Here is a 27,454-nt window from a genome sequence, read left to right as displayed (position 1 = left end):
CTTCAGTCGTGTCCGACTCTTTGTGACTCTATGGACCATAGCCCGTGAGGCTCCTCTGTCCACTTGATTCTGCAGGCAAGGATACTGGAACCTTGATTAAATATTTGTTGTTGTTCAGTCACTAAGTCGTGTCAGGGTCTTTGTGACCCCATAGACTGCAGCATGCCAGGCTTCCCTGTCCTTCACTATCTCCAGGAGTTTGCTCAAGTTCATGCCCACTGAGGTGGTAATGCTGTCTAACTGTCTCATCCTCTGCTGCCCTCTTCTCTGATTAAATATAATCATCCTTTTTTCACATATGAAAGACACACAGGGAATGTTTTGTTGGTTAACTTGCATTTCTTCAGTTACTAATGAGCTTGAACATTTTTGGACATTTGTTGACCACATGTTTTTCTTTCTTTGCTAATATTTTCTTGTGGCATCTCGTGGTAGATTTTAAGAGAACTTTATACAGCAGGGATATTGATGCTTTATTGTGTGAGACAAATGCTTTCCTTGTTCTTAATTTTATGATGTTGAATTTTTATATAGATAATTTTTTAATGTAAATATCTACTTTTTTTAATGATATGACTTTGCTCTCCTTCTTCGAAAGGCCTATTTGATAGACTATTTGACCACATCTCCTTTTGACACTTTATAGTTCCTCTTTTACATTAAAAGCTTTAATCCATTTGGAATATGTTCATTATATAAGTAAGGTTATGAGCTGTCTTTATATCATTTTTAAATGGTAGACTGACTATTTTCATAATTTTCCATTAAATAGTCCACCCCTTCCCACTGATGGGAAAGGTGCTCTTTATCATATTCTAAGTGCCTCTAGAAGTGTTTGTATCTATTTTAAACTTTCTACTCTTAGCCTGCTGCTTTATAAAATATACTAATGTCTAGCAATTGAATGCATCCTCATTATTTTTACTTATCTATTTTATTATTATTTTTGGTTGTGCTGGGTCTTTGTAGCTGCACGTGGGCTCTCTCTAGTTGCAGAGAGCAGGGGCTACTCTCTTGTTGTGGAGCACAGGCTTTAGGGTGCGTGGGCTTCAGTAGTTGCAGCACGTGGGCTCAGCAGTTGTGACTCGCAGGCTGTAGAGTGCAGGCACAGTAGTTGTGGCATATGAGCTAAGTTGTTCTGAGGCATGTGGGATCTTTCCAGACCAGGGATCGAACCCATGTTCCCTGCATTGTCGGGCGGATTCTTATCCACTGTGTGTGCGTTCAGTTGCCAAGTCATGTCTGACTCTGAGACCCCCATGGACTGTAGCACACCAGGCCTCCCTATCCCTCACCATCTCCTGGAGTTTGTCCAAGTTCATGTCCATTGAATCCATTGATGCCACCCAACCATCTCATCCTCTGTCGCCCTCTTCTCCTTCTCCCTTCAATCTTTCCCAACATCAGGGTCTTTTCCAGTGGGTCAGCTTATCCACTGTACCACCAAGGAAGTCCATGTATCATTTTTATTTTAGAATCTTTCTGGCTGCTCTCTTGTTTTTCCTCTTTTGTATGAACTTTAGAAACATTTTATCAAACTCTGGTCCACCTATGCATCAGTTGAGTTTAGTGTCACACAGGAATATATGGGAAGATAGTCCTGGGCCCTGAATCCCTTGTGTTCTGTGACCCTTTGCCTTGTATTCTTCTTGAGTCCTGGTTTAGGTGATCAACCTGAGGCTGAGCTTACAGATCTAGAAAGTGCTCGGGTTCTTGTATGTGGCCTCACCTGATCTGGAAATCCTGTTGGATACCTGGTGGGGCTGCTCATCAACCCTCCAGATCACCTCAGATCTCAACCACTTTATTATATCTTCCTCATCCTGCCTTGTGTTCTGGGTAATTTCCTCAGCTCCACATTCCAATGAATAAATTCTACCTTTAGCCATGTCCAGGTGACTATTTAAGCCACCTCTTTAGCTTTGGATTTTAATTTCAAATAATACACTTTCTGAGATCTTCCATTAGTGCTTTCCATATCTGGTTGTTTTTTTTTTATAACTGCCTGTTTTGATTCCTAACCTCTTGTTCTTTATTGATGAATGCTTTCCCCTCATTCCTTCATCTCTGAACATCTTAATAGTCTACTTAAGACCTTTTTAGTCACTCTTTTCTCTCCCTTTGCTTTGGTTTAAATTTACCCATCTTTGGATTTGTTGATGACTCTCCTAGAGTTGGATTTCCTTGTGTGCCTTGCAATTTTTTGACAGCTCATCTTTCATGGGAGTTGTATTTTCACACCACACTCACTCGTTCTTGGAAGTTTCAGGTTATCTTGTCTGAGCACTCCCCAGATCAGAATTTAGTGGCTTAGGTTTTCTTTTTTTTCTTTTTTATTGAACTCTAGTTTTCACCCTGAGATCTCCTGTTTCATTTCTCATTCAGAGAACCAACCTGATTCCAGGTGTTGTGTACACCTCTGCTTCCTCTCTCGGTTGATTGTTTATGGCTGATTTGAGCTTCTACTCATAACCAGGGAGTCTAGTCGCAGCTCTGGTTTCCTGCAAGGATCCTGGCTACTTATTCAGCCCCGGTCTCCTCATAAGGCTTAGATGACTGTGCCTTAGCGCTTCAGCCTCACTATACCATCACGTTTTTGCTTTTTCTGAGCTAAGGTGAATTACATCTTGTTTTCTAATATGTACTTTAAACTTTTAGAATCATTTTGTCTATCATTCGTATATGTTTGGGGGAGGGGCAGGTAGGGAAGATTTCCATATCCGTGATACTAACTTGCTGTTGTTTAGTAGCTAAGTCATATTTGACTCTTTTGCAACCCTGTGGACTAGGACCCGTGCCAGGCTCCTCTGTCCATGGGATTTCCCAGGGAGGAATACTGGAGTGGGTTGCCATTTCTTTCTCCAGGGGATCTTCCCAACCCAGGTATCAAACCTGTGTCTCCTGCATTACAGGCAGATTCTTTACTACCGAGGCACCTGGGAAGCCCCATATTAACTAAATATCTCCTTTGTCATTTCTTCCAACTACAGTGGGCTTGGGAATCATGACCTAAAAAGTACAGCCTCACTTATGTTTGAGGACAGAAAACTCAAGAAGATGTGGTTCCACCTTCAATTAGTGTTCAAGAGACAGAGCTACTGAAATAGACGATTATGCCAAGCACTCAAAGTACTAATGAGAGGGGGTAGGGGAGGAGTGAGAAGACTCAGCATTTAGCACATCTGTTCTCAAACTCCAGCAAACCTCTGAACTCCCCAAAGGGCTTGTTAAAACACTTGCAGAGTTTCTTCTCTTTTTAATAATTGTATTTATTTATTGGTTGTGTTGATCTTCGTTGTTGCACTGGCTTTTCTCTAGTTTTGGCAAGTGGGGACTACTCTCTAGGTGTGGTGTGCAGGCTTCTCATTGTGGTGGCTTCTCTTGTTGCGGAGCACAGGCTTTAGGGCCTGTGAGTTTTCAGTAGTTGCAGTGCATGGGCTCAGTAGTTGTGGCTCCCAGGCTCTGGAGCACAGGCTCAATAGGTGTAGTGCATGGGCTTAGTTGCTCCAAGACTTATGGGATCTTCCCAGATCAGGGATCAAACCCGTGTCCCTACATTGGCAGGTGGATTCTTTACCATTGTGCCACCAGGGAAGCCCCACTTGCTGAGCTTCTGATTCAGCAGGTCTGAAGTCCAACCTGAGAATCTGCATTTCTAAGGAGTGCTGGGTGATGCTGATGCTTGTGGTTCAAGGACCACACTTTTTTTTTTTGGCTGCTTTCCCCAACCAGGGGTTGAACCCGGGACCCTGGCAGTGAGAAGGCTAAGTCCTAACCACTGGACCACCAGGGAATTCCTCCAGGATCACACTCTGAGAACTACTTGTTTAGAAGGAAGGAAACTAGTTTTTTCTTTTCTTTTGTTTGAGATGTTCAAAGTGTTCAGTGAAACAAGTGGGAGGAATTTGGAATGAAAACTCAACTCGAAAGTTTCTGTGCATCTGGCGTAAGAACAGAACACTGAAACAGCTGTTTTTTATAGCATATTTCTGTGTATACATATATGGCCTGAGATAGTCCAGGAAGAGATGTTTTCTTGTCAAAAATTTACGAATTGAGCCCAACTGAGTCCAGGGAGCTGTGACTTGCTTTTCCAAGCTAAATCCAGTCAAATTCTGCCACTGGAGATGAATCAGTCCTGCAGAGTGAGGAGTTTGTGGAACGAGAGAGAGGCACTGCCTTGGCTGCGCTCTAGGAATTATTTCCTGAAATAATTGGGCCCAGGCAGAGTATGTGTGGGGGCGGGGTGGCGGGCAGTTGAACAGATTGTAAATTATTTTTAAAAATTAGGTTCAGGTGTGAAATTTCTAAAAAAAATCATACACACAGTTTTCTCTAGAGTGGATACGAAGCCCAGTCATTTTGGTTAAAGGGGGAATTCTGTACTGCCAAAAGGAAGATGATGGCTGATACCTTTTGGGTATGTGCCAGGTGAGACAGTGTGAGGCAGGATATCTAGCCTTTCAGCCTCAGCCTATGTTATAGCTAACCTTTTTCCTAGTGGTCTGTGCTAGGAACATTGAGCTTGCTTCTCAATTTGCTCTTAATACAGCTTTGCACAGTGCCTAGAGTCATATTGATTTAAGGACTAATACAGATGAATGGGTGGGTGGGTGGATGGATGAATGGGATGGATGGATGGATGGATGGATGGATGGATGGATGGGTGGGTGGGAGAGTGGATGGGTAGATGGCTAGATGGATGGATGGTTGGATCGATGGATGGCTAGATGGATGCATAGATGAGTGGATGGTGGATAGGTGTTCAATAAGTGGTGGATGGACGGATGGACAAGTAGATGGGTGGATGAATGGGTTTATTAATGAGGAAATAGGTAGATGGATGGACAGTTTGATTGGTTTTGGATCCATGGATTATTACATAGGCAAAAAAAAAAAAAAAGGAGAGAGAAGCCAATGTGAGTATATGTTGGCCATAGCTTGACAGGCCAAGTCCCATCCTCAGTATTTTCAAGGTGAAAATCATTATGCTTAGTGGATTCCAACACCCAGAAGGAAACATACACAGTTCATCATACGTGAACCTAGCGGTCAAGAATAAACTAAATTTATGCCCAAGTTTTCCTCACCATGTATAAGTGCAGGCTGCTCTGAGGAAGACAAGCTGAGAAACCCAGGAAGATGCTCCTCATAGCTGCCCTGGACAAAGCCGGGTTTAACCTCAGAATAACACTCAGTAAAGCCTCAGCTTCCACCCCTCGGGCTCTCTCCGGCCCTGCAGTGAGTTCCCTGCTCTTAGGTCCAAAAAGAAAGCATTTCCCCCCCCACAGACTGTGGAGCCGCTTCCCAGAGTGGTGATGAGGGCTCATGGATCGCAGGAGGAAGATGGCCAGGGAAGGCCTGGGACCTGGGACACATCGGAGGGAAGCCAGGAACCCGTGCTACAGGCCTGGGGACCCACCGACATCTGCCAGGAGCCTCCCTCTGCCGGAGAAAATGCCGTTCAGGGCCGCAGCGTGGGACAGTGACAAGACACCAGGCCGGGCTTCCCACCCTGCCTGTTACCCTGCTGCGGTGCCCCTTGTGTGGATCCAAGTAATAAACAAGCCCACTCGGACAAGCCCTCCCGGGAGAAGCCTGGAAACGCCAGCCCCTCGCCCCGCTCCGGCACACCTGCCACCTTCATAGAGACGCACGGAGGTGGGCCACCAGGGGCTTCTCATTTGCTCCTCCAGCCTTCACTCAGAGGCTGCCCCTTGTTTTCCACTGGGCCGAGCACTCAGGCCGGAGGGTCCCGCTCCCTTTTGTTTCTCTCCCGTCTCTTTCCTCCCCTCCCCCTCCCTTCCCCCCTCCCCCTCCCTCTCCCTCCCCCTACTCTACCCCTCCCCCCTCCTTGACCCCCTCCCCTTCCTCTCCTCCCTCCCCCCCTCCTCCGCGGGCTGCAGGGCCGCATAGCCCCGCCTCCCTTCCCCGGAGCCTGGCACCGCCCAGCCTTGTTGGGTGTGATCTCCCCCACCACCATCCCTTGACTCCCCGATGGGGCAATGCGGGGAGGCGACGCGTGCTCCCCCGCTTCAGTCTGAGCCGTGAGTCCTCCAACGCCACCCTCCACACCCGCGCTCCTTCTCCATCCACAGCCGCTGGGAGGGCGCGGAGCCGCAGGGAGGTGCCCGTCGGTCCGAGTGGCTGCTTGGAGCAGCGCGCCCTACCCAGCCCCGCCTAAACCCCCAACCTTCTGTGCACACAGACAGCAGCCCGACGTGCACTCTTGCCCGGATCCAGTGAAATCCTGTTGCTGATTAAAGTGATCAGTCAATCCTGGTACAGAAAAGGGTCGTTCTCGTCATCCTCAGGTCTCGGGCCTCAGAGACTAAACGGCCAGCGGCGGCCAGCGGGGTGGACTGGGCCGCGCCACCCTCTGCGTGGTCCCGCAGAGAACCCAGAGGACCTGAGCTCCCTGGGAAACGAGGGAGAATGTCTCTGGTGGATGAACTTGTGAAACAGCATCACCAGGAGGGTAGAGCGGCACTCAGAAAACCCCTCCCACCTGGACGCAGAGCAGGGTCCTGGGGTGGGCGGTGGCTCAGATGCCAGCCAGAAGTCATCTCCAGGCACATAATTTCATAATTGATGCGGCCTGCAGGAGGGTGATACAGCTGCAGCTTGGGCTGCGAGGCACTGTGTCCCACCGAAAGCCTCCCAGTGGCACCTGCAGATGATTTGAGAAAGACGAGGATCCCGAGCAGGTCACCGGTGAAACGGATGACTTCTGTCACAGTGGCTGGGGAGGCGCCACTGTGTCTGGGGTCTGCACCTCCAAGAGCCAGCATTTCTGTTTGGTTTCCTCCTGAGTGGGCTTCAAACAGGCTGGACCAGAGAGAGGTCATGAGGACACTGAGACCGGCAGAAAGCTCTCCGAGGCCCTCATGTGAAAGTCGGCAGCTTCTGAACTCTCAAAGTAGGACACTCTGAGTTTGCCCAGCAGCTAAAATCCTCCTCCAGTGCAGTCATAGGATAATAATAGGAACGGGGCCTGCGTGGAGTGAAGTATACCCTGCTCTGCAAGATGAAATCTGAGAAGGAATTGGGGTCTAAGACCCCTTGTCACCTGCTGTCCCAGGTCCCAGGTGGCTGCCAGCCCTGGCCAGCTGTTTCATTATTCATTTATGGAGAGGACAGCGGGTCTTGAGATGACGGCCACTGACAAGAGGGGTCTACTGCCAGCTCCCAGGAGGAGGGGCCACGGGGAGGTCGGGAGGCAGAGGGTGGGGTACACCGGGGTCAGAGCTTTTACTGGAGTTCCCAAGGAAGGCTAGGGGTGGCGGGGGAGCCCAGCAGTGGCTGGTGGAATCACTCCAGGGCTCTGGGGTGTGGGACTGGCATCACCCTGGGCATGAGAGCCCACAGAGAGGGTTGGAGTGGAGCTTGGGCTGGTTGGTTTGCACATGATGGGGTGTTCAGGTGAATGGTTTACAGCCCCCTGGAATCAGGAACCTGGGAGAAGCAGTCCCTCTGAGTTGGCGAGGCCCCAGATGTCAAAGCATCAGAATAAAGAGAAAAGACAAAGAAGCAATACATGTGCATGTATAAATGGATCCCTGTGCTGTACCCTGGAAACTAACACAGCACTGTAAATAAACTATACTCCAATAAAAATAAAAATTTAAAGTAAAAAGACAGTTAGTATACATGCCAGCCCTCCTCTCCCCTCTTCAGCCCTGACCTTCTGCAGAGCTCCCCTCTGGCCTATTTTGAGTCCATGCAGCCACGCCAGCCATGTCCGAGTGAGCCAGCTGTTACAGGTCGTGGACGTGCATTTGGGCATAGGCGTCAATGCCCTCTTTTCCAATGCCCTTTGGGGTAATTTTTTTGAATAATACTGAAGGAGGTGGTGTCCCCAGGTCCTCTGAAAGTGCAAGAAGCATGGACAGACATTTGGGGAGGCACTCACGGCTCAGACTGCGCCTGTGTTCCCAGGCTGGTGTTTTATGGCCAGCATGTGTTTGGACAGTCATTGACCTCCTGTGGGGAGATTAGATGCATAAAAAGAGCTCAACCATTACAGTGGCACCTCCCTTCAGGTCTCCCAAAGGCACTTCAGTTCTGATCAGGGAGGGCCAGCTGGGCCTGACTGCCCACACTGCTGACCGGCTCCCAGACCACTCCCAGGAGTAAGGAGTTGCAGTACCCTTGGCCTCTCTCCAGCTTCCACCCTGGGACCCCTGAGGCCCTCGGGATCAACCCTGAGTCAGCTGGGAGCAGGCCTCTGGACCTTGCTTCCTCCTCCATCCTGGGAGGTGACCGGGGCTGCGTCTGTGAAAATCAGCCGAGCCTGTTGGCTGGGCCACCAGCTCTGAAGGACCTGAGACTCGCTGGGTCTCTGCTCTGGGCCTGATGCGTCAGCACACACCTGCCTTCTTTCCCAGTGGCTGGGACGCTGGACCCTCGGACTCCACTGCTGCCGGGAGAGAGCAGAGGCCCCAGTGGGCTCCCAGACGACCCTCCTGAGCGTCCCTGCCACGGGGCAGGGGTAGCTCCACAGAACACTGCCTGTCTACAGGGCAAGCTATCCCTGTGGTAACTGTGAGTTGGGCGTGTGAGCAGGTCTCGCTGCAGGGCTGAACCTTCAGGCCTCGTCACTTCATTGCCTCTCTGGAGGGTCCCAATTGGAAACCCTGGTTGCAACAGCAGGGACCCCGTGTTCAGCTTTATCCAAACAGAACCATGGGACTTGCTCCCTCTGCCTCCCAGGAGGCCCCAGGGACAGCACGGCCTTCCGCCTGAGTGCAGATTCCAGTCTCCAGCGACTCCACCATCTGATCATCAGTTCTGATGTGGTCGACGGTGGTGAGGCCCAGACCACAGGACTTTTAGCTCCACCAGGAGATTCTACTATGGAGCAGATTGGAGAGCCCCTGTTTCGGCAGTGCTTGCAGAACCCCCACCCCATCCGTGTTCCCCAGCCCAGGCTCAGCGCCCTGAAGACAGACTGGCTCACAGAGAAGTGGGGCCACGCCACGCTCTTGGCTGCAGGGAGGCTGTGCGGTTAAGGAAATGAACTCAGAGTCCAGAGAAGCATCTCCATAAAAATGATGTATAGACCCAGCGCCTCCCACCGCCACATGGATGAACGCCAAGGCCAAGCGGCCGGCACTGTTTTCCTTTTCCGCTCAGGCTGCAGGAAGCACTGGCTTTTTGATAGCAGGGCTCTCCAGGAATGTTGTTTTGATCATTGTGGTGCAGGAAGAAGATAGAGAAGAAACCACAAGAAATGGCAACTTGATTCACGATGAGCATCCTTAGAGGGAAGGCACCAGGCGCTGTTTCCCGCCCTGCCGTCCCCAGGCCACACTCAGCCCAGTCACCAGGTCACTGTCCCAGCCCCTTGGCTTCTACTGGGGCACAGATCAGGCTTGCGCTGGGGCTGGAGGATGAGTAAGCTTTCATTGGCATCCCTGCTGGCAGACCATTATTTCCAGACTTTTTAAGGAGAAGGGCTTATGTGTGAAAGCTGCAGCTCTGGAATTCCAGCCCTGAGGCTCCAGGAGCTGAGGAGACCTGCTAGCTGAGGGACAGGGGTCCCTGCAGGCAGAGGGGTCCCTCAGGTGGGCTGGGCAGGTGCCCTGAGCCTCCCTCCAAGCAGCTGCTTGCAGGCATGACCCCTGGCCCTCTGCCTCATGTCTGCTATTCTGTTTGGGTGGCAGTTAACCACCTTGGTTAAGATATTAATAATTAGCGGCTGTGACACAGAGTGGGTATGACCAGAACACTCAGATCATGTGGATCAGCCCCGTGACACCTTCCACAGCCCTGGGTGAAGAGCGACTTCAGGGGCTTCATGCAACGGTTCTGAGTTCCTGCCCCACTACGGACTAGCTGTGTGACGCTGGATGTGCTTCTTAACATATCTGAGCCTCAGTTCTCATTTTCATCTGCACTGAAGATGAGGTTAATACCCCGCCCATCCCACGTGGCATTGTTGGGGTTTGTCTTCACCTCACTGCTATCTCCTGGTCCAGTTTTATCAGTTGGGAATGTAGCAATGGAAAACCCCACTGACAAGGCTTATGTTTTAGTGGGACAGACAGACAAAATGAAATCAGCAGGCCAATGATGTCCCATGTGAGAAGGAGACAGAAGTCACAGAGGTAAATAAAGCTGGCCAGGGGAATGAGGCAGGAGAGGCTGCAGCTTTAAGCAGGGTGCTCAGGAGGGAATCACAGAGGAGGTGACATCTGAGCAGTTGAAACTGGAGAGGCAGGCAGACAGGCAGAGATCTGGGGAGGGAGTTCCTGGTGGAGGCATCAGCCAGTGCAGAGGCCGTGGCAGATTGTGGGGTGCACTCTGAGACGAGCAGAGGGAGAGCAGGGGTGAGGGGTGGCGAGTCCTGGGAGGATCAGAGGACTGGACGGCTGGACATGGGTTTGGATGAACCTCTGGCCTGAGGTGGAGACTGGGCAGGGATGATCGACCGCAGGGAGGCCCCTCAGGAAACATCCAGTGACGGTGGCCACAGAAGATGGACAGGTGCTTGCCCTGCAGATCTGCAGAGCTTCTTCTGTTTGTTTCCATGTTTGGCCTCCTGGAAGGTTCCTGGCTCACCAAGTGTCCACCGGCATTCCCAGGCTCGTGGGCAGCTGGGCCTCATGCTGGAATTTGATAGAGATGTGTGAGCCAAAGTCACAGCCGGGCTTCCCGGGTACCTCAGCTGGTAAAGAATCCAGCTGCAATGCAGGAGACCCCGGTTCAATTCCTAGGTCCTGAAGTTTTCCTGGAGAAGGGATAGGCTACCCACTCCAATATTCTTGGGCTTCCCTGATGGCTCAGACAATAAAGAATCTGCCTGCAATGCAGGAGACCTGGGTTCAATCCCTGGGTTGGGAAGATCCCCTGGAGGAGGGCATGGCAACCCACTCAAGTATTCTTGCCTGGAGAATCCCCATGGACAGAGGAGTCTGGCGGGCTACAGTCCATAGGTCCCTAAAGAGTCAGACACGATTGATTGACTAAGCATAGCACAGTGAGCCGAAGGGATGGGAGTCATACACGGGCTTGGCCTTTCAAAGCTTCCACAGTGCCCTCCACCCTCCTCCTGCAACTCCCCAGGGTCAGGCCAGGATGGGTAGCAGTCCGTCCTCCAGTGATGTGGAAGCAAAGCGATGCAGGCATAAACCTCAGCCAGTCTCTGACACAGAGCATGCAGGGTTCTCACCATCCAGCAAGGGAAGCAGATGCTGCCCTCTGCCCTCTGCAGGGTGCAGAGCGGTGGTCCCAAGCAGCCGTGAGCTGGGCCAGGGGAGCTGGTGCTGGGCGCATGCTCAGTGAGCCATGAGGAGCAGGCAGCCTCCCCGACCCAGGATGTCTGACTTGCTCAGACATGATTTGTTATCCTGGCTGTGGGTGATGTGAGGAGGGGCCATCGACTATCCACTGAGAGATTTTCCTGCCTCCTTCTCTGGAGGCAGAGTGGGGACACAGGAGGAACAGGGCTAGGCTGTCCTTTTTCCTGAAATGAGAGCTTGGTGGCTATGGTGGGTGAGTGGCAACACCAGAGATACATCCTCCCAGAATCTGTGACGGGTCTCAAGATGGGGTCCTCCTGGATTTAGGGTGTAGAAGGCTTCCTGGAGCCTGTTGGGCTACAGTCCATAGGATTGCAGAGTTGGACATGACTGAAGTGACTTAGCACAGCACAGCACAACAGGGCTTTCCTGGTGGGTCAGTTGGTAAAGAATCTGTCTGCAATGCAGGTGACCCAGGTTTGATCCCTGGGTTGGGAAGATCCCCTGGAAAAGGAAATGACAACCCACTCCAGTATTCTTGCCTGGGAAATCCCATGGACAGAGCAGCTTGGTGAGCTACAGTTCATGGGGTCGCAAGAGTTGGACACGACTTAGCAACTAAACCAAACTACTGTAAATTTGACAGCTGGTGTCCTTACCAGAGAGAGGAGAGGGGAAGGCAATACACAGACCCACAGGGAAGGAGGCCACGTGGTGGGAGGGACAGGGCCACCAGAAGCTGGGAGAGGCAGGTGGAGACTCTGCTGGAGCCCCCGAGGGAGCAGGGCCTCTGGAGCTGTGGGAAAGTAAGTGTCTGTTGTTTAAACCTGGTCTGTGGTCCTTGTTTATGGGGGTCCCAGGAAATGTGGGTGGCCTCTAACTGGTGTGAGGCTCAACTTTCCACGCCTCTCCACAGGGGCCCCTGAGGTGGGCTCTGGATGCTCAAGCTGGAGCCCGGAGGCATCACGGGCACAGGCCTTCAACTGATTGGTTGGGACCCACCCACACTGAGGAGGGCAATCTGCTTTACTCAGCCCACCTACCTAAGTGTTCATCTCACCTGGAGACATGCTCCTGGACACACTCAGAGTAATGTTGAACCAAATATCCGGGCACCCCACAGCACATAAAGTTAAGCATCACACAGGAGCAGGGTTTGGGGGAGAACGGATCCCTGTATCGGAAATGGATCCCTGGGCTGGGGTCTAACCCATGTCCCTTTACCTCTCCTGCATTGGCAGGTGGGTTCTTTACCATTAGGGCCACCTGGGAAGCCCCAGTACTGTATATGTATGGCTGAGTCCCTTTGCTGTTCACCTGAAACTATCACAACACTGTTAATCAGCTGTACCCTAATACAAAATTAAAAATTCCAAAAAAAAAAAAATTTAACTATCACAGGCAGAATGGGATAGAATAGAATAGACTAACACAGCCCATGTCTAGTAAGGCTGAGTTTTGTTGAGGTGAAGCAGTGCAAGAAGTAAGCAGGCATAAAAGGAGATCATGATGTGGGTTGCATCAGTGAGGGATTTGGGGTAACCTTATTTGCAGAGGAAGCAGTTGTTTCTTTAGACTTTTCTTTAGACTGAGATTGTGTCTGGAGTGCTTGAAGTCATGTTTGCGTAGCAAGTGCACCCTTGGATTGAAGTTATCTGGAGTGGTTTGGGTGGCGTTTGCACAGGAGGCTGCTCTTTTAAAATTAGACTGTAAGTTGGTTGTTCCAGCTCAGAGGTGGTGGAGGCAGCTGCTGGTGGGAAGTAAGCCCTCTCGGGCCAGGCTCCGGGCCTGGCGCAAATGCTGAGTGGGGGCGGGGGCCACAGGAAAGGGGTAATAATGAAGTGTCAGGGTGTCAGGAAAAACCCCTCCATTGTTTAGATCGTGGAATGTGCAAAAGAAATGAGATTTGGTAGGAAATCCAGAAGGGGAGGCAAGCCTGTACCCAGGCTTTGGTGAACTTAGCCCAAGGCCTCAGCTTCTCGTTGGCCTCTTCCCCTGGAACAACCCAGGTGGCCAGGCCTCCTCGCGCTCGTGCCCTCGGGAGGGAGGACCTGTCCTGGGGACCGTGGGCAGGGGATGCAGGGAGGGAGGGATGGTGCCCTCGGCCCCTGGCCCCGCCCCCTCCCGGTGGCTGTCGGAAGGGGGACGGGGCCACTACCCAGGGCCCTCTGGTGCCCCGCAGGTGTGGCAGTGCGGCGGCAGCATGGAGGTGCTGCCCTGCTCCCGCGTGGCCCACATCGAACGCACCAAGAAGCCCTACAACAACGACATCGACTACTACGCCAAGCGCAACGCCCTGCGAGCGGCCGAGGTGTGGATGGACGGCTTCAAGTCCCACGTGTACATGGCCTGGAACATCCCCATGACCGTAAGCTGGCCAAGCTGGGCAGAGAGGGGCCGGGGATGGGGGTAACACCTGGGGACGGCCTCAGGGTCATCCAAGGGCACAGCCCATCCACGCAGTGTGGGGCCTCCTGGACAGCTCCATCTCAGAAACATCATTTCCTTCACCAAGGAGAGCCTGTTTCCAACAGCTGTGATGCTCATCGGCAGCCCCCTCCACCACCACAAGAGCTCCTTCACTAGATATTACGAGCCTCTGAGAGGCTGCAGAGGTGGCACTGAGGAGAGAGCTCCCCCAGGGCGACCACAGCCCCTCCTGGGACGCACAAGCATCCCCCTCGCCCTGCAGAAGCCTCTCATGTCAGTTCTGCAGGAGTCCACAGTGATATGATGACCCCAAGCCTTGCACACACGAGTGTGCACAGCTGATGAGCGGCAGAGTAGGCATGTAACTCGATCCTCCACAGGACCCTGTCATGAGGGTCTCGGGGCCTGGGGGTGGCGGCTTCTCTCACGTGTGGTGTCTGCAGCCGGATCTACCCATCCTGCAGGGAGTGGAGGCAGGAGGCCCACGCCAGGGGTCTGCCTGCTGCTGCTGGCCAGAAGCAGGAGCTGGGTGTGAGCCAGAGGGTCCTAACCAGTGCCTGGGGGGCCGGGCAGCCTGAGAAGGGCTTGGGCATACGTGTGTGTGTGCACCATATGCATGCATGTACATACATGGGCATGTGTGTGCTGAGGACAGGCTCTCCTTGTCCCCCAACCCCAACCAGCTGCAGAACCAGGCTTCACACACAGGCTACTTCCTTGGACACGGGAGAATTTGAGTCTCTGGGGGTAGACTTGTCCTGGGAACAGTTTTTTTTTTTTTTTACATCCACCCACAGAAAGAGCTGGATCTTCTATTAGGATCCACACACACATATAGGCTCACATGCATGTGTGGATTTTTAACTGTCAAAAGATAGAGCTTCGTGTGTATAACAAAAAAGTTAAGAAGCAACAGTTATCTTCATTATGTGCAAAATGTCCTGGTATTTTAAACAACTTCACTGGAACCTTCTGAATTGAGTCAGACCATAGCCCAGCATCTGGTGACATCTCCCAGGACCGCTCGCACCCGAGTCCAACCAGAGTCTGCCCTTCTCTCCAGGCCCACGGGCAGTCCTTAGCTGGCATCAATGCCTCGGGGACCTGGGCTTAGGGAGTGGGCTTCCTCCAACCCACTCACATCCCCCACCTGTCACTGAGTGCCAGGGCCTCTGGGACCACCCCAAGCTTCAGTGTTTGGCTACAAGGACTCAGAACTCAGGAGAGCTGTCACATGGGGGATTGGGGTTTGTTATGATGAAAGAACAGACAGTGCTGAATTCGCCCAGCAGCAGTGCATGTAGGGTGTCACCAACCAGGGAAGGTCACCAGAGTCTCAGCGTCTGGAGTTTATGGGGCTCGTGTGCACGTGGCTGATCTCCATGTGCCCAGACTTGGTCTCAGGTCCCTGCAGAGGTCAAGCTAATGCCCACAGCAACCCCCATAAATCATCCTGTAGCACAGACCCCCTGGCCCAGCCCAGGTAAACAGCAGTACTCAGGATGTTCTAAGTTACCTCCCAGGTGAGTGTGCAGGGCATGACAAGCAAGCCAGGCCCACATACGCCACCAGTGGCCAACTGAAGGCCAGGCCGGTCTCGAGTGGGACCTGCTGCAAACAGGCCAGAGACGCCAGGCCTTTCCCCTCAGCCCCGCTGCCCTGGACCTTGCAGGGTCCTGGGAGGGCAGGAGGTTCCCAGACAAGGAAGCCTGAGGTCGGGGACGCTCTTGAAGGGGTGCCTGTGGGTTCCGTAGCTCCCCCACCCTGGGTCGTGGCCTGGGTTGTCGGGGCTCCGCACACCCCAGTGCCTGCCCTGCCTCACTTTCGGCCTCGCAGAACCCGGGCGTGGACTTCGGGGATGTGTCCGAGCGGCTGGCCCTGCGCCAGAGGCTGAAGTGCCGCAGCTTCAAGTGGTACCTGGACAACGTGTACCCAGAGATGAGGACGTACAACGACACCCTCACGTACGGAGAGGTACCGCCTCCGCGGATGGCTGGCACCCCGCACCCCGCCTCCCAGCTCCCTGGCCTGTCCCTGTGAGAACGTCCGTGGACAGCAGCCGGCAGAGCACACGGGCACACTCACACGCCAGTGTAAGAGCTGCATGGACACACACGCATGCCTGCCACCGCGGATCACAAAGTAGATTCGGAGACACATGTGTGTGTATGTGTACATGTGCCTCATACATGTGTTTATACGTGCCCACATGCACATGCGTGGATCCATGCAAATGCATATACATATGTAAATCTGTGGGCTTCCCTGGTAGCTCAGCTGGTAAAGAATTTTCCTGCAATGCAGGAGACCCCAGTTTGATTCCTGGGTTGGGAAGATACCCTGGAGAAGAGATTGGCTACCTATACCAATATTCTTGGGCTTCCCTGGTGACTCAGACGGTAAAGAATCTGCCCGCAATGTGGGAGATCTGGGTTCAATCCCTGGGTTGGGAAGATCCCCTGGAGGAGGGCATGGCAACCCACTCCAGTATTCTTGTCTGGAGAATCCCCATGGACAGAGGAGCCTGGTGGGCTACAGTCCATGTGGTCACAAAGAGTCAGACACGACTGAGTGACTAAGCAAGCACTCACATGTAAGTGTACACAGACACAAAAGTATACATTTGCACACAGTTTTGCTCACATACATACCCACAAAAACTACCCCATACATCTTCCCCTCCGTACACAGACCCCATCCATCGAGCCTGCCCTGCACGTTACAAATACTTGTTGCCAAGACAAAATGACATGTGAACACGAGCAGACACGTGCAAAGGCCTGCACACGGAAGTGGTCACACGCATCGCCCTGTTCGTGTGCCGCCAATGCCTGCATGTTGAGAGCAGGACGGATGGACCCAGAGACACACCAGGAGAGGCACCAGCTGTGGGAAGACCCTCCTGTCTGCCCCGCCCCCACATGCCTGGCCACATCCGCCTCTCCTTAAAGCCGGGAAGAGCACTGTGTTCCTGCTCTGGTCTGTGCTGGGGGACAGGCCTCCCCTCCCCTGTCTGTCACCCCCAGCAGGGCGGCCTGGCTTGCTCTCAGGGTGGAGTCAGGGTTGGGTGGAGTGGGAGCTGCAGGAGTCCTGAGGCTCAGAGCTGCACACCAGCATCTCTTGCATCTATCAGCCATGCAAGCCTCTAGGCCAGACAGGGACTGTGGGAGTAGCAACACCCCCCCGCGACCCTACCGCTGTTAACGGGAGGAGCTGCAGTCATACAACCAAAGGCCTGAACTCAGGGAGGCCATTCACAGGAGCCAGCCAGTCCTCCTCAGCCAGCCCACTGGCCAGAGCGCCATCCTCCCCTCCCCCTCCCCTTTTTCCCTTCCCCTCTCATCCTGGGAGGACTACCCCTTCCTGAGACCACTGGCCCTTGGCAGGGGACGGGTGAATAAAGCCCTTCTAGCCTGCTTTGGCCTTAGGGGTCCTTGTGATGGGGCTTCTCCTTTGGCTTCTGGTCATAGGTGAGAAACAGCAAAGCCAGCGGCTACTGCTTAGACCAAGGAGCGGAGGACGATGATCGCGCCATCCTGTACCCCTGCCACGGGATGTCCTCCCAGGTAGGGAGGATGGTGATGTCTCTCAGGGACCACAGCCCAGACTACAGCCAGAGGTGGCACCCAGGGAGCAGGGTCAGGCTAGCTGGGGTATCCTGATGCCACAGTGGCTGAGTTCAGGCCCCAGATAAATTGAGAGCAAGAGCTTTGGTGCCAAATGGGCCTTGGGCAAATCACCTAGCATCTGTGCCTCAGTTTCCCCATCCATCAGATGAGATGATCATGGTACCTACTTCTCAGGCTGCTGTGTGGACTGAAGTGGAAGATGAGGGTAAACGGTCACCACAGGGTAGACAAAACCCAGTCAGTATCACATTAACCACCAGTTCTTACAGCTGAACACCTGCCAAACCATGCTGCAGCTCAGAGTCACCTGGAGGGCTTTAAAAACATCCAGGCCAGTGTCCAGAACCTAGGCCAGTGGAGTTGGCAGGTGCAGGTGTACAGACTCCAGGCTGGTGGAATCAGTGGGTTCAGGGGTATGGGACAGCTTGTAAGAGAAATGCTTTTTCTCAATGGGTGTTGAGTGTTCTTTAAAATTAACCCCCGAAATGACACTTGGCCACCTCTAAGCTTTCTGAATCTGTGCTCTAGGACATCCATGGATGCTGACGTGTCCACGCAGCTGCCCAGGGGTGCATTGTGGATGGGAGGGACCCCTGAGCCTATAATGATGACGGAGCCTCTCTCCCTCCCACCCTGCCACCTCCTCACAGAACCCCTGATGACATATGGCCCATCAAGATGCTAATGTGGCCTCCAGGAAGAAATCCACTTTGCTGGGCCCATCAGACACGGGAGGGGAGTCCTTTGGCCGGCATAGATCCTAAGTGAGGGGCCATGTCTTGTGGGGTGTCTTTGGACAGCCTCTGTTCCCTCGAGGGGAAGCAACACAAGGCGACAGGTGGACGCGGTCATTTCCCACCGAGCCCTGCTGTGGAGAGAAGCAGTGCAGGGCCGGCCTCGAGGTGTCTGGGGCAGGGACTCGTGTGGCTGGGTGAGGTGTGGGCGTTCCAGTGACCCTGCTCAATTCCCTGGGGAAGCCCCTTCCACATGGGGACCCTGGGGCAGCCAGCAGAAGGGGCCTCGCTGCTGCTGGAAACGGAGTGGAGGTGGAGGCAGGTGGATGGGGGAGGCCAGCCCACGTGGCTGAGCCCCACGGAGACATCTGATGGACCTGTGCCCACAGCCAAGCCAGACACACCCGCAGTGATTTCTTCTTTGCAAACAACTTCAGTCTGTTTGGTCTCCATGGAGGCTGTTGAAATATTAAGGGGAACAAGCTACGCCCCCAAACCCCAATCACCAGCTGTGTTAGTGTCCTGGGGCCACTGCAATAAAGTATAGCCAACTGGGCACTGGCTTAAATGACAAATGTTCATTCTCTCAGCTCTGAAGACCAGAAATCTGAAATTCAGTTATGAGCAGTGTTGTGCTCCCTCCTGAGGCTCTAGGGACATTCCCTTCTGCCTCTGGTGGCCCTTGGAGTTCTTTTCTTGTGGCCACTTCCCTCCAGTCTCTGCCTTCATCGGCACATGGGTTGTATGGCCTGTATCTTCATCTTCCCCCTCCTTTCTCCCGTGTCTGTCTTCTCTCCTTATCAGGACACTAGTCATGTTGGATTAGAGCCACCCTAACCCAGTATGGGGCTTCCCAGGTGGCTCAGTGGTAAAGAATCCACCTGCCAATGAAGCAGACCCAGGTTCGATCCCTGGGTCAGGAAGATCCCCTGGAGAAGGAAATGGCAACCCATTCCAGTATTCTTGCCTGGGAAATCCCATGGACAGAGGAGCATGACGGGCTATATAGTACATGGGGTTGAAAAGAGTCGGACATCACCTAGCAACTAACCCACAACAACAAGCCCAGTGTGACCTCATCTTCCCTAGAGCGCTTCAGCAATGACCATGTTTCTAAATGAGGTCATATCCACAGGTATTGGGGGGTTAGGACTTCAGCATGACTTTGAGGGGGGCCACAGTTCAGCCTATGACAGTCACTCAGTTGTGTCCAACTCTTTTCGACCCCATGGATTGCAGCATACCAGGCATCCCTGTCCTTCACCATCTCCCACAGCTTGCTCAAACTCATGTCCAGTGAGTTGGTGATACCATCCAACCATCTTGTCCTTTGTTGTCCCCTTCTCCTCCTGCCTTCAGTGTTTCCCAGCATCAGGGTCTTTTCTAATGAGTCGGCTCTTTGCATCAGGTGGCCAAAGTATTGGAGCTTCAGCTTCAGTATCAGTCCTTCTAATGAATATTTAGGATTGATTTCATTTAGGATTGATGGTTTGATCTCCTTGTAGTCCAAGGAACTCTCAAGAGTCTTCTCCAACACCACACTTCAAAAGCATCAATCCTTCAGCACTCAGCCTTCCTTATGGTCCAACTCTCACATCCATACATGACCACTGGAAAAACCATAGCTTTGACTAGATGGACCTTTGTCGACAAAGTAGTGTCTCTGCTTTTCTTTCTTTCTTTTTTTAATATTTATTTATTTGGCTGCATCAGGTCTTAGATGAGACATGTGGGATCTAGTTCCCTGAACAGGGATCGAACCCAGGCCCCCTGCATTGGGAGCTCGGAGTCTTAGGCACTGGACCATCAAGGAAGTCCCTGTCTCTGCTTTTCAATATGCTATCTGGGTTTGTCATAGCTTTTCTTCCACGGAGCAAGTGTCTTTTAATTTCATGGCTGCAGTCACCGTCTGCAGTGATTTTGGAACCCAAGAAAAAAACAGCATGTCACTGTTTCCATTCTTTCCCCATCTATTTGCCGTGAAGTGATGGGCCTGAATGCCATGATCTTTGTTTTTTGAATGTTGAGTTTAAGCCAGCTTTTTCATTCTCCTCTTTCACTTTCATCAAGAGGCTCTTTAGTTCCTCTTTGCTTTCTGCCATAAAGGTGGTGTCATCTGCATATCTGAGGTTATTGGTATTTCTCCTGGAAACCTTGATTCCAGCTTGTGCTTCATCCAGCCTGGCATTTTGCATGATGTACTCTGCATATAAGTTAAATAAGCAGGATGACAATATACAGCCTATAACAATGGCCATAGAGAAATCCAGTCTTGGACCAAAATCTTCACACCTGTAGATGGTTAGTCAACAGTCTTCAGCTAGTGGACACAGACGAATCCATGGACCCTTCATGGGAGGGCCCAGCCCTCTGTCCTCTGTCCACCGTGCTGGTTTGACCAGTGTGCCTGAGAAGGACACAGGACAGGTACGTCCACCTCCATGTAGGCAAGGGACCCCTCCCGGGCTGGACTCGATAGCCTGGGGGTCGTTTAGAGGCCCTTCCTTTAACTCGTCAGGTTTTATTCTGATAATTTTCAAACATCCAGAAAAGTAGAAAAGTCTTAAGATGACCAACCACACACTCATGGGATTAGCAAACAGCAGCCTACCAGTCAAAGAATGGTTTTTAGCTTTTTAAACGTTTAAGGAGGGAAAAGAAGAAAAAGAACATGCGACAGTGTCCACAGAGCATGCTTGCTTGTTCCCTGCCCTTCACAGACACGGTTTTCCACCCCTGATCCAGATGCGATGGTGTTCAGATTGGGCTGTGTTTGCATCATCTACATTTTTCTGAGTCATTTTAAAGCACATTGCAGACGTTGAATCCTTTCACCTCTGCATACGTCAGGTACATGCTCAGTCACTCAGCTGTGTCTGATTCTTTGCAGTCCTATGGACTGTAGCCCACCAGGCTCCTCTCTGTCCATGGGATTTTCCAGGCAAGAATACAGGAGTGGGTTGCTATTTCCTCCTCCAGGGGATCTTCCTGACCCAGGGATCGAATCCACGTCTCCTGTGTCTCATGCACTGAGCCACCTGGGAAGCCCCTCTTCTCTTCTGAATCTCCTCGTTAGCAGCTAATTATCCTGCCCATTTTCATACAGTTTGTTTACTACTCTCCTTCCTGAAAGAACATATTTTTCCGCTCCCTATTTTCCCTTTGACTTTATTTCTTCAGTACTTTGTTTTATTATATTGCAGGGTTTGTTTTTGTTGTTGTTTGTTTTTGTAAGTTGCCTTCATCCCTCTGTGGACCAAGACAAGTGCCTGTGAAACTTTTGTTGTCCTGGGCTGGATTCTGAGCTTTTGGACTTCTGTCTGGCAACTTCAGTCACATTAGACCCAGCACCGTACTGAGCACACAGTAGGTGCCTAATTCTTGCCTGACTGGCAGTTTGGTGAACATCACTTAGCCCACTCCCAGCCAGTGCTCAATGACTGGCCCATTCACACACAAGCCTGGATTATTGAAATCCTCTCCCTCATCCCTTCCATGGGGACATTGTGACCCACCAGCTCTCAGGAGAGCCCAAGTAATCTGAGGGTGAGATCCCAGAGTCGATGCTTCCTGAGAATGCACCTCTAAAAAGTATGTGGCTTCCCCACAAGCCAGCAGTGATGCCCTACAGTCACCCGTGCCCTTCTCGGCCCGGTTCGCCCCCCTAGCTGGGTGTCTGAGGCAGGGCCAGGGGAGCCACTGGCCAGAGGCACAGGAGCAGAGGCTCCTCCTTAGTGCAGAGCAGCCTCCTGACCAGACCCTCCGGCTGTCCAGTCCTCCACGAGCACAGGGATGGGCCATCAGCTTCACTCATCCTGCTGGCCCTCCTGAGCACCAACCATGCTCGGCTCCACTGAGTCCTTACCTGCAAGGCCAAAGCTACAGGAAGCCCACCTGGAGCTCATGCTGGACATTTCATGGGCTGCAGGTCCTAGATGCAAACCTCCTTGGCATCAGAAAGTTAACAGAGAAGGGGCATGAGCATATCTGTGATCACCTGTCCCCAGATAAAATGACCTGAAAGGACCACTTTGGTCATAAATCTGCAGCAGGGCCCGTCATCTGCACAGCATCTCCCAGGCCACCCGGCAGGCTGGCGGGGCTCCCTCTGAGCTGCCATCAGCTGGCTGCTCTGGGGTCTCTGGCCCTCCCCACATAGCCTCCACCCCCACCCCGCCAGGCTGCCCCAGCCTCTTCACTGCAGAGCATCCATCCCATCAGCAGGGTACAAGGAGATGCGGGAGGTGTCTTGAGTGTTGACACCTTGCCCCAGAGTCGGTGGCACCATTTCTGCGATGTTCACACGCCCCCCTCCACCCCCTGCAGGAGGACTCGGGAGAAAATGTGGGCCCCATGCTTGATGGGGGTGTCAGAGTCGCAGGGTCATGTAAAGGTGCAGGGGAAGTGGTGTTCTATCAGATTGTACTGGAAAATACAGCAGTGTGTTTGTGTGTGTATGTGTGCGCGCGCGCACGCTCTTATGTGAAAGTAAACAAGAGAAAGGCAAAGAGAGAAGCACAGTGACCTCTCTGTGCTCAGCGCGCTCTTCTTGCGGTGCCCCAGGGTCCTCACAGTAGCCCTGCCAGGCAGGCACTGTCATTATCTGCTCATAAATGAGGAAACCGAGGCACAGAGAGGTGACCTGACTTGCCCAAAGCCACATGGGCCAGGGGCGGAGGAATTTGGAGCCCTGGTTTCCTCATTAGCGCACAGATGTTGCTTACCTGGTGTTTGGCAGATAACGTGACCTGGGATCGTAAACTTGGGGCTGTTTCTGGTTCAAGAGGAGACGGGTGGCCTGCGCAAGCGTGGAACCCTCTTCCTCCGAGGCTGAGGCGCCCGCTCCACGGGATGGGGTCTGCGCGGAGCTCAGGGGAAGGGGTCCAAGGCAGTGCTCCTGGGGGGATTTGCAGAAGGAATGGGGCTGGGGGCTTGGGGCCACCAGATACGGCCTCCTCTGCATGCCGGGGCTAAGCGATCTCCTTGGAGGGCCAGCCCTTCCCCAGGAAGGTTGGCCCTGGTGACTGGGCTGACCCCGCCCACGACACCCCGCCCACCCCCTTCAGGGCCTCGGGCCCCCAGCTGCGCACGACCACCCTGTGCCCACGCACCCCGCTCTAATGGCCTCTCCCCAGCTGGTGCGGTACAGCGCCGAGGGCCTGCTGCAGCTGGGCCCCCTGGGCTCCACCGCCTTCCTGCCTGACTCCAAGTGCCTGGTGGATGACGGCAGGGGCCGCACGCCCGCCCTGAAGAAGTGCGAGGATGTGGCCCGGCCCGCGCAGCGGCTGTGGGACTTCACCCAGGTCAGAGGGCTGCTGGGACCCCGGGGTCTCTGGGCCAGCCCGTGGGGGGAGCAGAGGGCAGCGGGGGCCGAACTTCAAGGCCCAGGGGGGCTGGATCAGCTGTTCCCACATGAACCCCCTCCACAGACGCTAGGGGATCTGCTCGCAGACACTGTCAGGGAAGGGCTGGGCTGGTCTCAGTGCCCTGGCTGCCTCCTCAGGGCCTCGCTGCCCCACACTGCCCACTCCTCCAGCCTCCTGGGGGCGGGGGGAGGGTTTAGACAGAAGGAGTGGGGTCTGACTGCCCCTGCTGCTGATTGAGTGGGACTGCACTGGACTTGCCCAGAGATATGTTGGGGGCATGCGTGCTAAGTTGCTTCAGTCCTATCGACTCTTTGCGACCCCATGGACTGTGTAGCCTGCCAGGCTCCCCTGTCCATGGGATTCTTCAGGCAAGAATACTGGAGTGGGTTGCCTTGCCCTCCAGGGGATCTTCCCAACCCAGGGATCCAACCTGCTTCTGCTTCTCTTACATCTCCTGCATTGGCAGGCGGGTTCATTACCACTACTGCTACCTGGGAAGCCCCAGGGATTTATTGAGATTGACCCAACTCCTCCCAAGCAGGAGACCCTGGGACAGACGTGTGCACAGTGCTGTCTTGGGGCTCCCAGGTACAGCAGGAACGAGCTGTCACTTTGTCACATAGACTCAACGAGATCAGAGTCCCCAGGAGGCTGGGTTTGGGGCCAGGACAGTGAGGTCCAGAGTGCATGGGAAGGATCTGTCTGGAGGAAAGAGAACAGGATATGAGCCTGGGATCCTCAGGTTTGGGCCAGAGCCCTTGATGTTCAAAGGACCAGAGGGCCTGCAGAGGTGACCAATGGGCAAATTGGACCTGCCAGGGGTCAGGGAGGCATATTGGGGGGAATGCCCATCTCAAGGGCCCTGGAGTCCATTGTTTTGATCATTCCTGGGACCCCAGGAGAAGGGAGGTGGCTGTTGGGAGGTGGTGTTGGAGGGCAGGCGGTCAGTGGGGACAGAGGGATGGGAGACAGAGGGCTAGGGAGAGGCAGGACCCCAGCCTTCAGGTGGCCTTGGCATCGCCCCACTCCCCAGAAGCTCTTGGGATGGGACCCGTGGGCTCACTGGGTCTCCCTCCCTCGCAGGGCGGCCCCATTGTGAGCAGAGACACGGGCCGGTGCCTGGAGGTGGAGATGTCCAAGGATGCCAACTTCGGGCTCCGCCTGGTGGTGCAGAGGTGCTCAGGACAGAAATGGACCATCAGAAACTGGATCAAGCCAGGGCGGCACTGACCCAGCCTCACCCTGCACCCCACCCCAATGAGGACTCTGAAGATCTGCGGCAGGTGTGGGGCACTCCAACTCAATCCACCACTCGAACCCAGAGGGCCTTGGTGGTGCCTGCGCCACCTTGGGTGCTGACTTCTCCATGACTGCTGGCAGGCCTTGTCACCTGGGACCCAGGGACCTCCCCGTGCTCTGGAGGCCAATGCTGGGACCAGCCCCCCTCCAGGAGCGCGGACCCCCTTCAGCTGGTGGCTCTGCCTGAGCGTGTCAGCTGACAGCCAACTCCAGCTCCAAATCACGTGCCTTTTCTATGGTATTCCTGTCCAGCTGCCTGCGGCCACTTCTTCTGCATGTGCTGAGCCCCTGTCCTTCCCCCAGGCAGAAATAGCGCCCTGTGAACTCTGAGCTCCCGATGTCTCTAGCCCTGGGTGGGGCTGCCCCTGTGACTATCTCCACCTAAACCCTGGCTGGTGAGGGGAGCGGGGCAGCAGCAGCTGCGGTGACATCAAAAACAACCCCAAGGGCAGCGCCGGGTGAGGAGGTGGCTGTGACTGCTTTGGTCCAGGAAAGAGTGATTAAACATACAGACCTGATGTCTCGTCCACAGGAGCTGGTCAGCAGTCCAGGGAGGGACCCCTATTCTAGCGGCTAACCCGGGGCCATGCGCCTTCTCGTGTTACTCTAAGGCAGGGGTCAGCAAACGATAACCCACGGCCCCTTGCCTATTTTTATAAATAAAGTTTTATTGGCACACGGCCACACCCCTCTGTTCATGTATTGTCCATGGCAGCTTTCACGCTCCAGGGCTGGAGCTGAGAAGCAGCACGCCCCCCACCAGGGCTGTCCTAGGGCCTCCAAGATGCCCTCTTGGGCAAGAGGATGCTTCATGATTGCACTTAGAATTGCAGGACACTGGGAGGCAAACAGGACAAAAAGTTCTGGCTGTCTCTTTCCCCCATCAGGCCCAGTGCTAAGCAACAGTCCAATCCTAGCTGCTCCCTCCTTCCCAATGATGGAAGTCTTCAGCTATGCATCAGTGAGGGGCCCCAGGGCAGGCTTGGCTCATCCAGCAGTGGAAATGAACAGCAGATGAGATGCCAAGCTGCTGAAAGCCAACCAACTGTCTCCTCCCACACAGAGGGTCTCCCGGGGATGGAAGTTGTGGGCACCATCAGTAACTTCTGAGTTTCTTGCCATTTTTTTCTTTTGTTTTTATTTATTCATTTATTTTTGGCCATGCTGGGTCTTCACAGCTACATGGGCTTTTCTATAGTTGCAGCGAGCAGGGGTTACTCTCTAGTTGGGGTGTGCTGGCTTCTTATTGCAGTGGCTTCTCTTGTTGCAGAGCATGGGCTCTAGAGGGCTTAGTTGCTCCATGGCGTGTGGGATCTTTCTGGACCAGGGATTGAACCCGTGTCTCCTGCATTAGGCTGCAGATTCTTTACCACTGAGCCACCATGGAAACCCTCCTCCCCATTCTTATAGAAGGCAGGGGGACAGGGTTCCAAAAACAGGGCTTTAAGCTGGGGGGAACTTGAAGATCTCTGATCTCACCTTGCTGTAGCCAGGTAGTCTGTCCTCCCAGAAGTGGGAGAGTGGCCCTTCCCTCTGCCTCCTGGGTTCCCCCATCTTGCTCCCTGCCTCCCAGCACTGCCTCTTCCTAGGAGAGGAAAAGTCACTTCTGCTAATGCCAGGGATCTCATATCCTGTGGGGGAGAGGGAGTTTTTCCCAAAGATGAGCTTCCGAAAGAGATGAAAGTAGCAGAAGCGTTACTGAAGCAAACTTGGGTCCACTCGCCCGCACACACAGTGAAGCCAATATACTCACCCGGGTTTGTGGTGAAGGAAAGTGCAGGCGCCAAGCAAAGAGTCTGGGAAGTTCATGCTCAAAAGACGCAAACTCCCAATGGCTTTCAGGGAAAGATTCTTAAAGATGGGGTGAGGGAGGGGGGTTGTGGGGTACGAGATCAGCTGGTGGACACTCTTCTGGTTGGTTGGTGGTGAGGTAATTCAGTTAACTTCTCCCACCTAGTGGGGGTTTCAGTATCTGCAAAATAGGTCAAAGGGAACTTCCCTGGTGGTCCAGTGATTGAGTCCACCGTCTAATGCAGAGAAAGAGGGTTTGATGCCTGTCTAGGGAACTAAGCCTGTGCACCACAACTACTGAGCCCATGTGCCATAACTAGAGAAAAGATCCTACCCGGTTGAGAAAACAAAACATTAAAAACAAGAAAACTAAACAAGAAACAATATTGTAACAAATTGAATAAAAACTTCAAAACAGTCACTAGCCAAGGAATGGTCTGCAAGAATTCAGAAGATTCACAAGTGAAGTTACAACAGGTAGGAGCCATTAGCATGCCAAATGTATTGCCTATGCTTTAAAATAGAAAACATCACAGGCTCGAACTTATAAACCTCGCTCATGTTACAATTCATTAGGCAAATTGACAGTCCCGTCAAAGCTGGGTGGTTTGCAGCCCACACAGGATCCCACGGAAGCCTGACACCTGGAAAATTGCCTCTCAGCATTTTGACAAACCTCTCATCCTCTTGGGAGGTGGGGAGTTCCCGTGTTTTGAAAGCCTGCTCTTTCTGTCAGGGTCCTGCCTGCCACCAGGACACGTGAGGATGAAGGCATTGACTGGGCGGGGCAGTAGCTGGGTCCATGGGCAGCGGGACTAAGTCAGGTCAGCCGACAACTGCCTAGCGCCATCTATGCTCTCCTACTGAGAGGCTGCTGTCTATCAGAACCAAGATGGAATCTAGCATCCTTCCTCCTAATACACGGTCAGGCAGCACTCTTATTTCTGTTGCCTCCAGTCCTT

The 27,454-nt window shown here is 53.3% G+C and overlaps 1 protein-coding gene across 1 annotated transcript in view; it reads left to right on the top strand.

Annotated features, from left to right (window-relative positions):
* Window positions 1-25,384, top strand: part of GALNT9 (polypeptide N-acetylgalactosaminyltransferase 9) — a 114,150-nt gene extending 88,766 nt beyond the window's left edge. Inside the window, exons 7-11 of the mRNA XM_081541769.1 lie at window positions 13,426-13,611; window positions 15,510-15,647; window positions 17,144-17,239; window positions 23,172-23,339; window positions 24,486-25,384. Coding sequence (XP_081397895.1) covers window positions 13,426-13,611; window positions 15,510-15,647; window positions 17,144-17,239; window positions 23,172-23,339; window positions 24,486-24,632 — 735 coding nt within the window. The 3' untranslated portion in view covers window positions 24,633-25,384. The remainder of the gene's footprint in view (window positions 1-13,425; window positions 13,612-15,509; window positions 15,648-17,143; window positions 17,240-23,171; window positions 23,340-24,485) is intronic.
* Window positions 25,385-27,454: the final 2,070 nt, after the last annotated feature.

This window comes from Giraffa tippelskirchi, chromosome 11, assembly GCF_054371585.1.
Source record: "Giraffa tippelskirchi isolate mGirTip1 chromosome 11, T2T-mGirTip1v1.2.pri, whole genome shotgun sequence".
Lineage (NCBI taxonomy): Eukaryota > Metazoa > Chordata > Mammalia > Artiodactyla > Giraffidae > Giraffa > Giraffa tippelskirchi.
The sequence above is the reverse complement of the archived record's forward strand: the minus strand, read 5'-3'. Positions and strand labels throughout refer to the sequence as shown.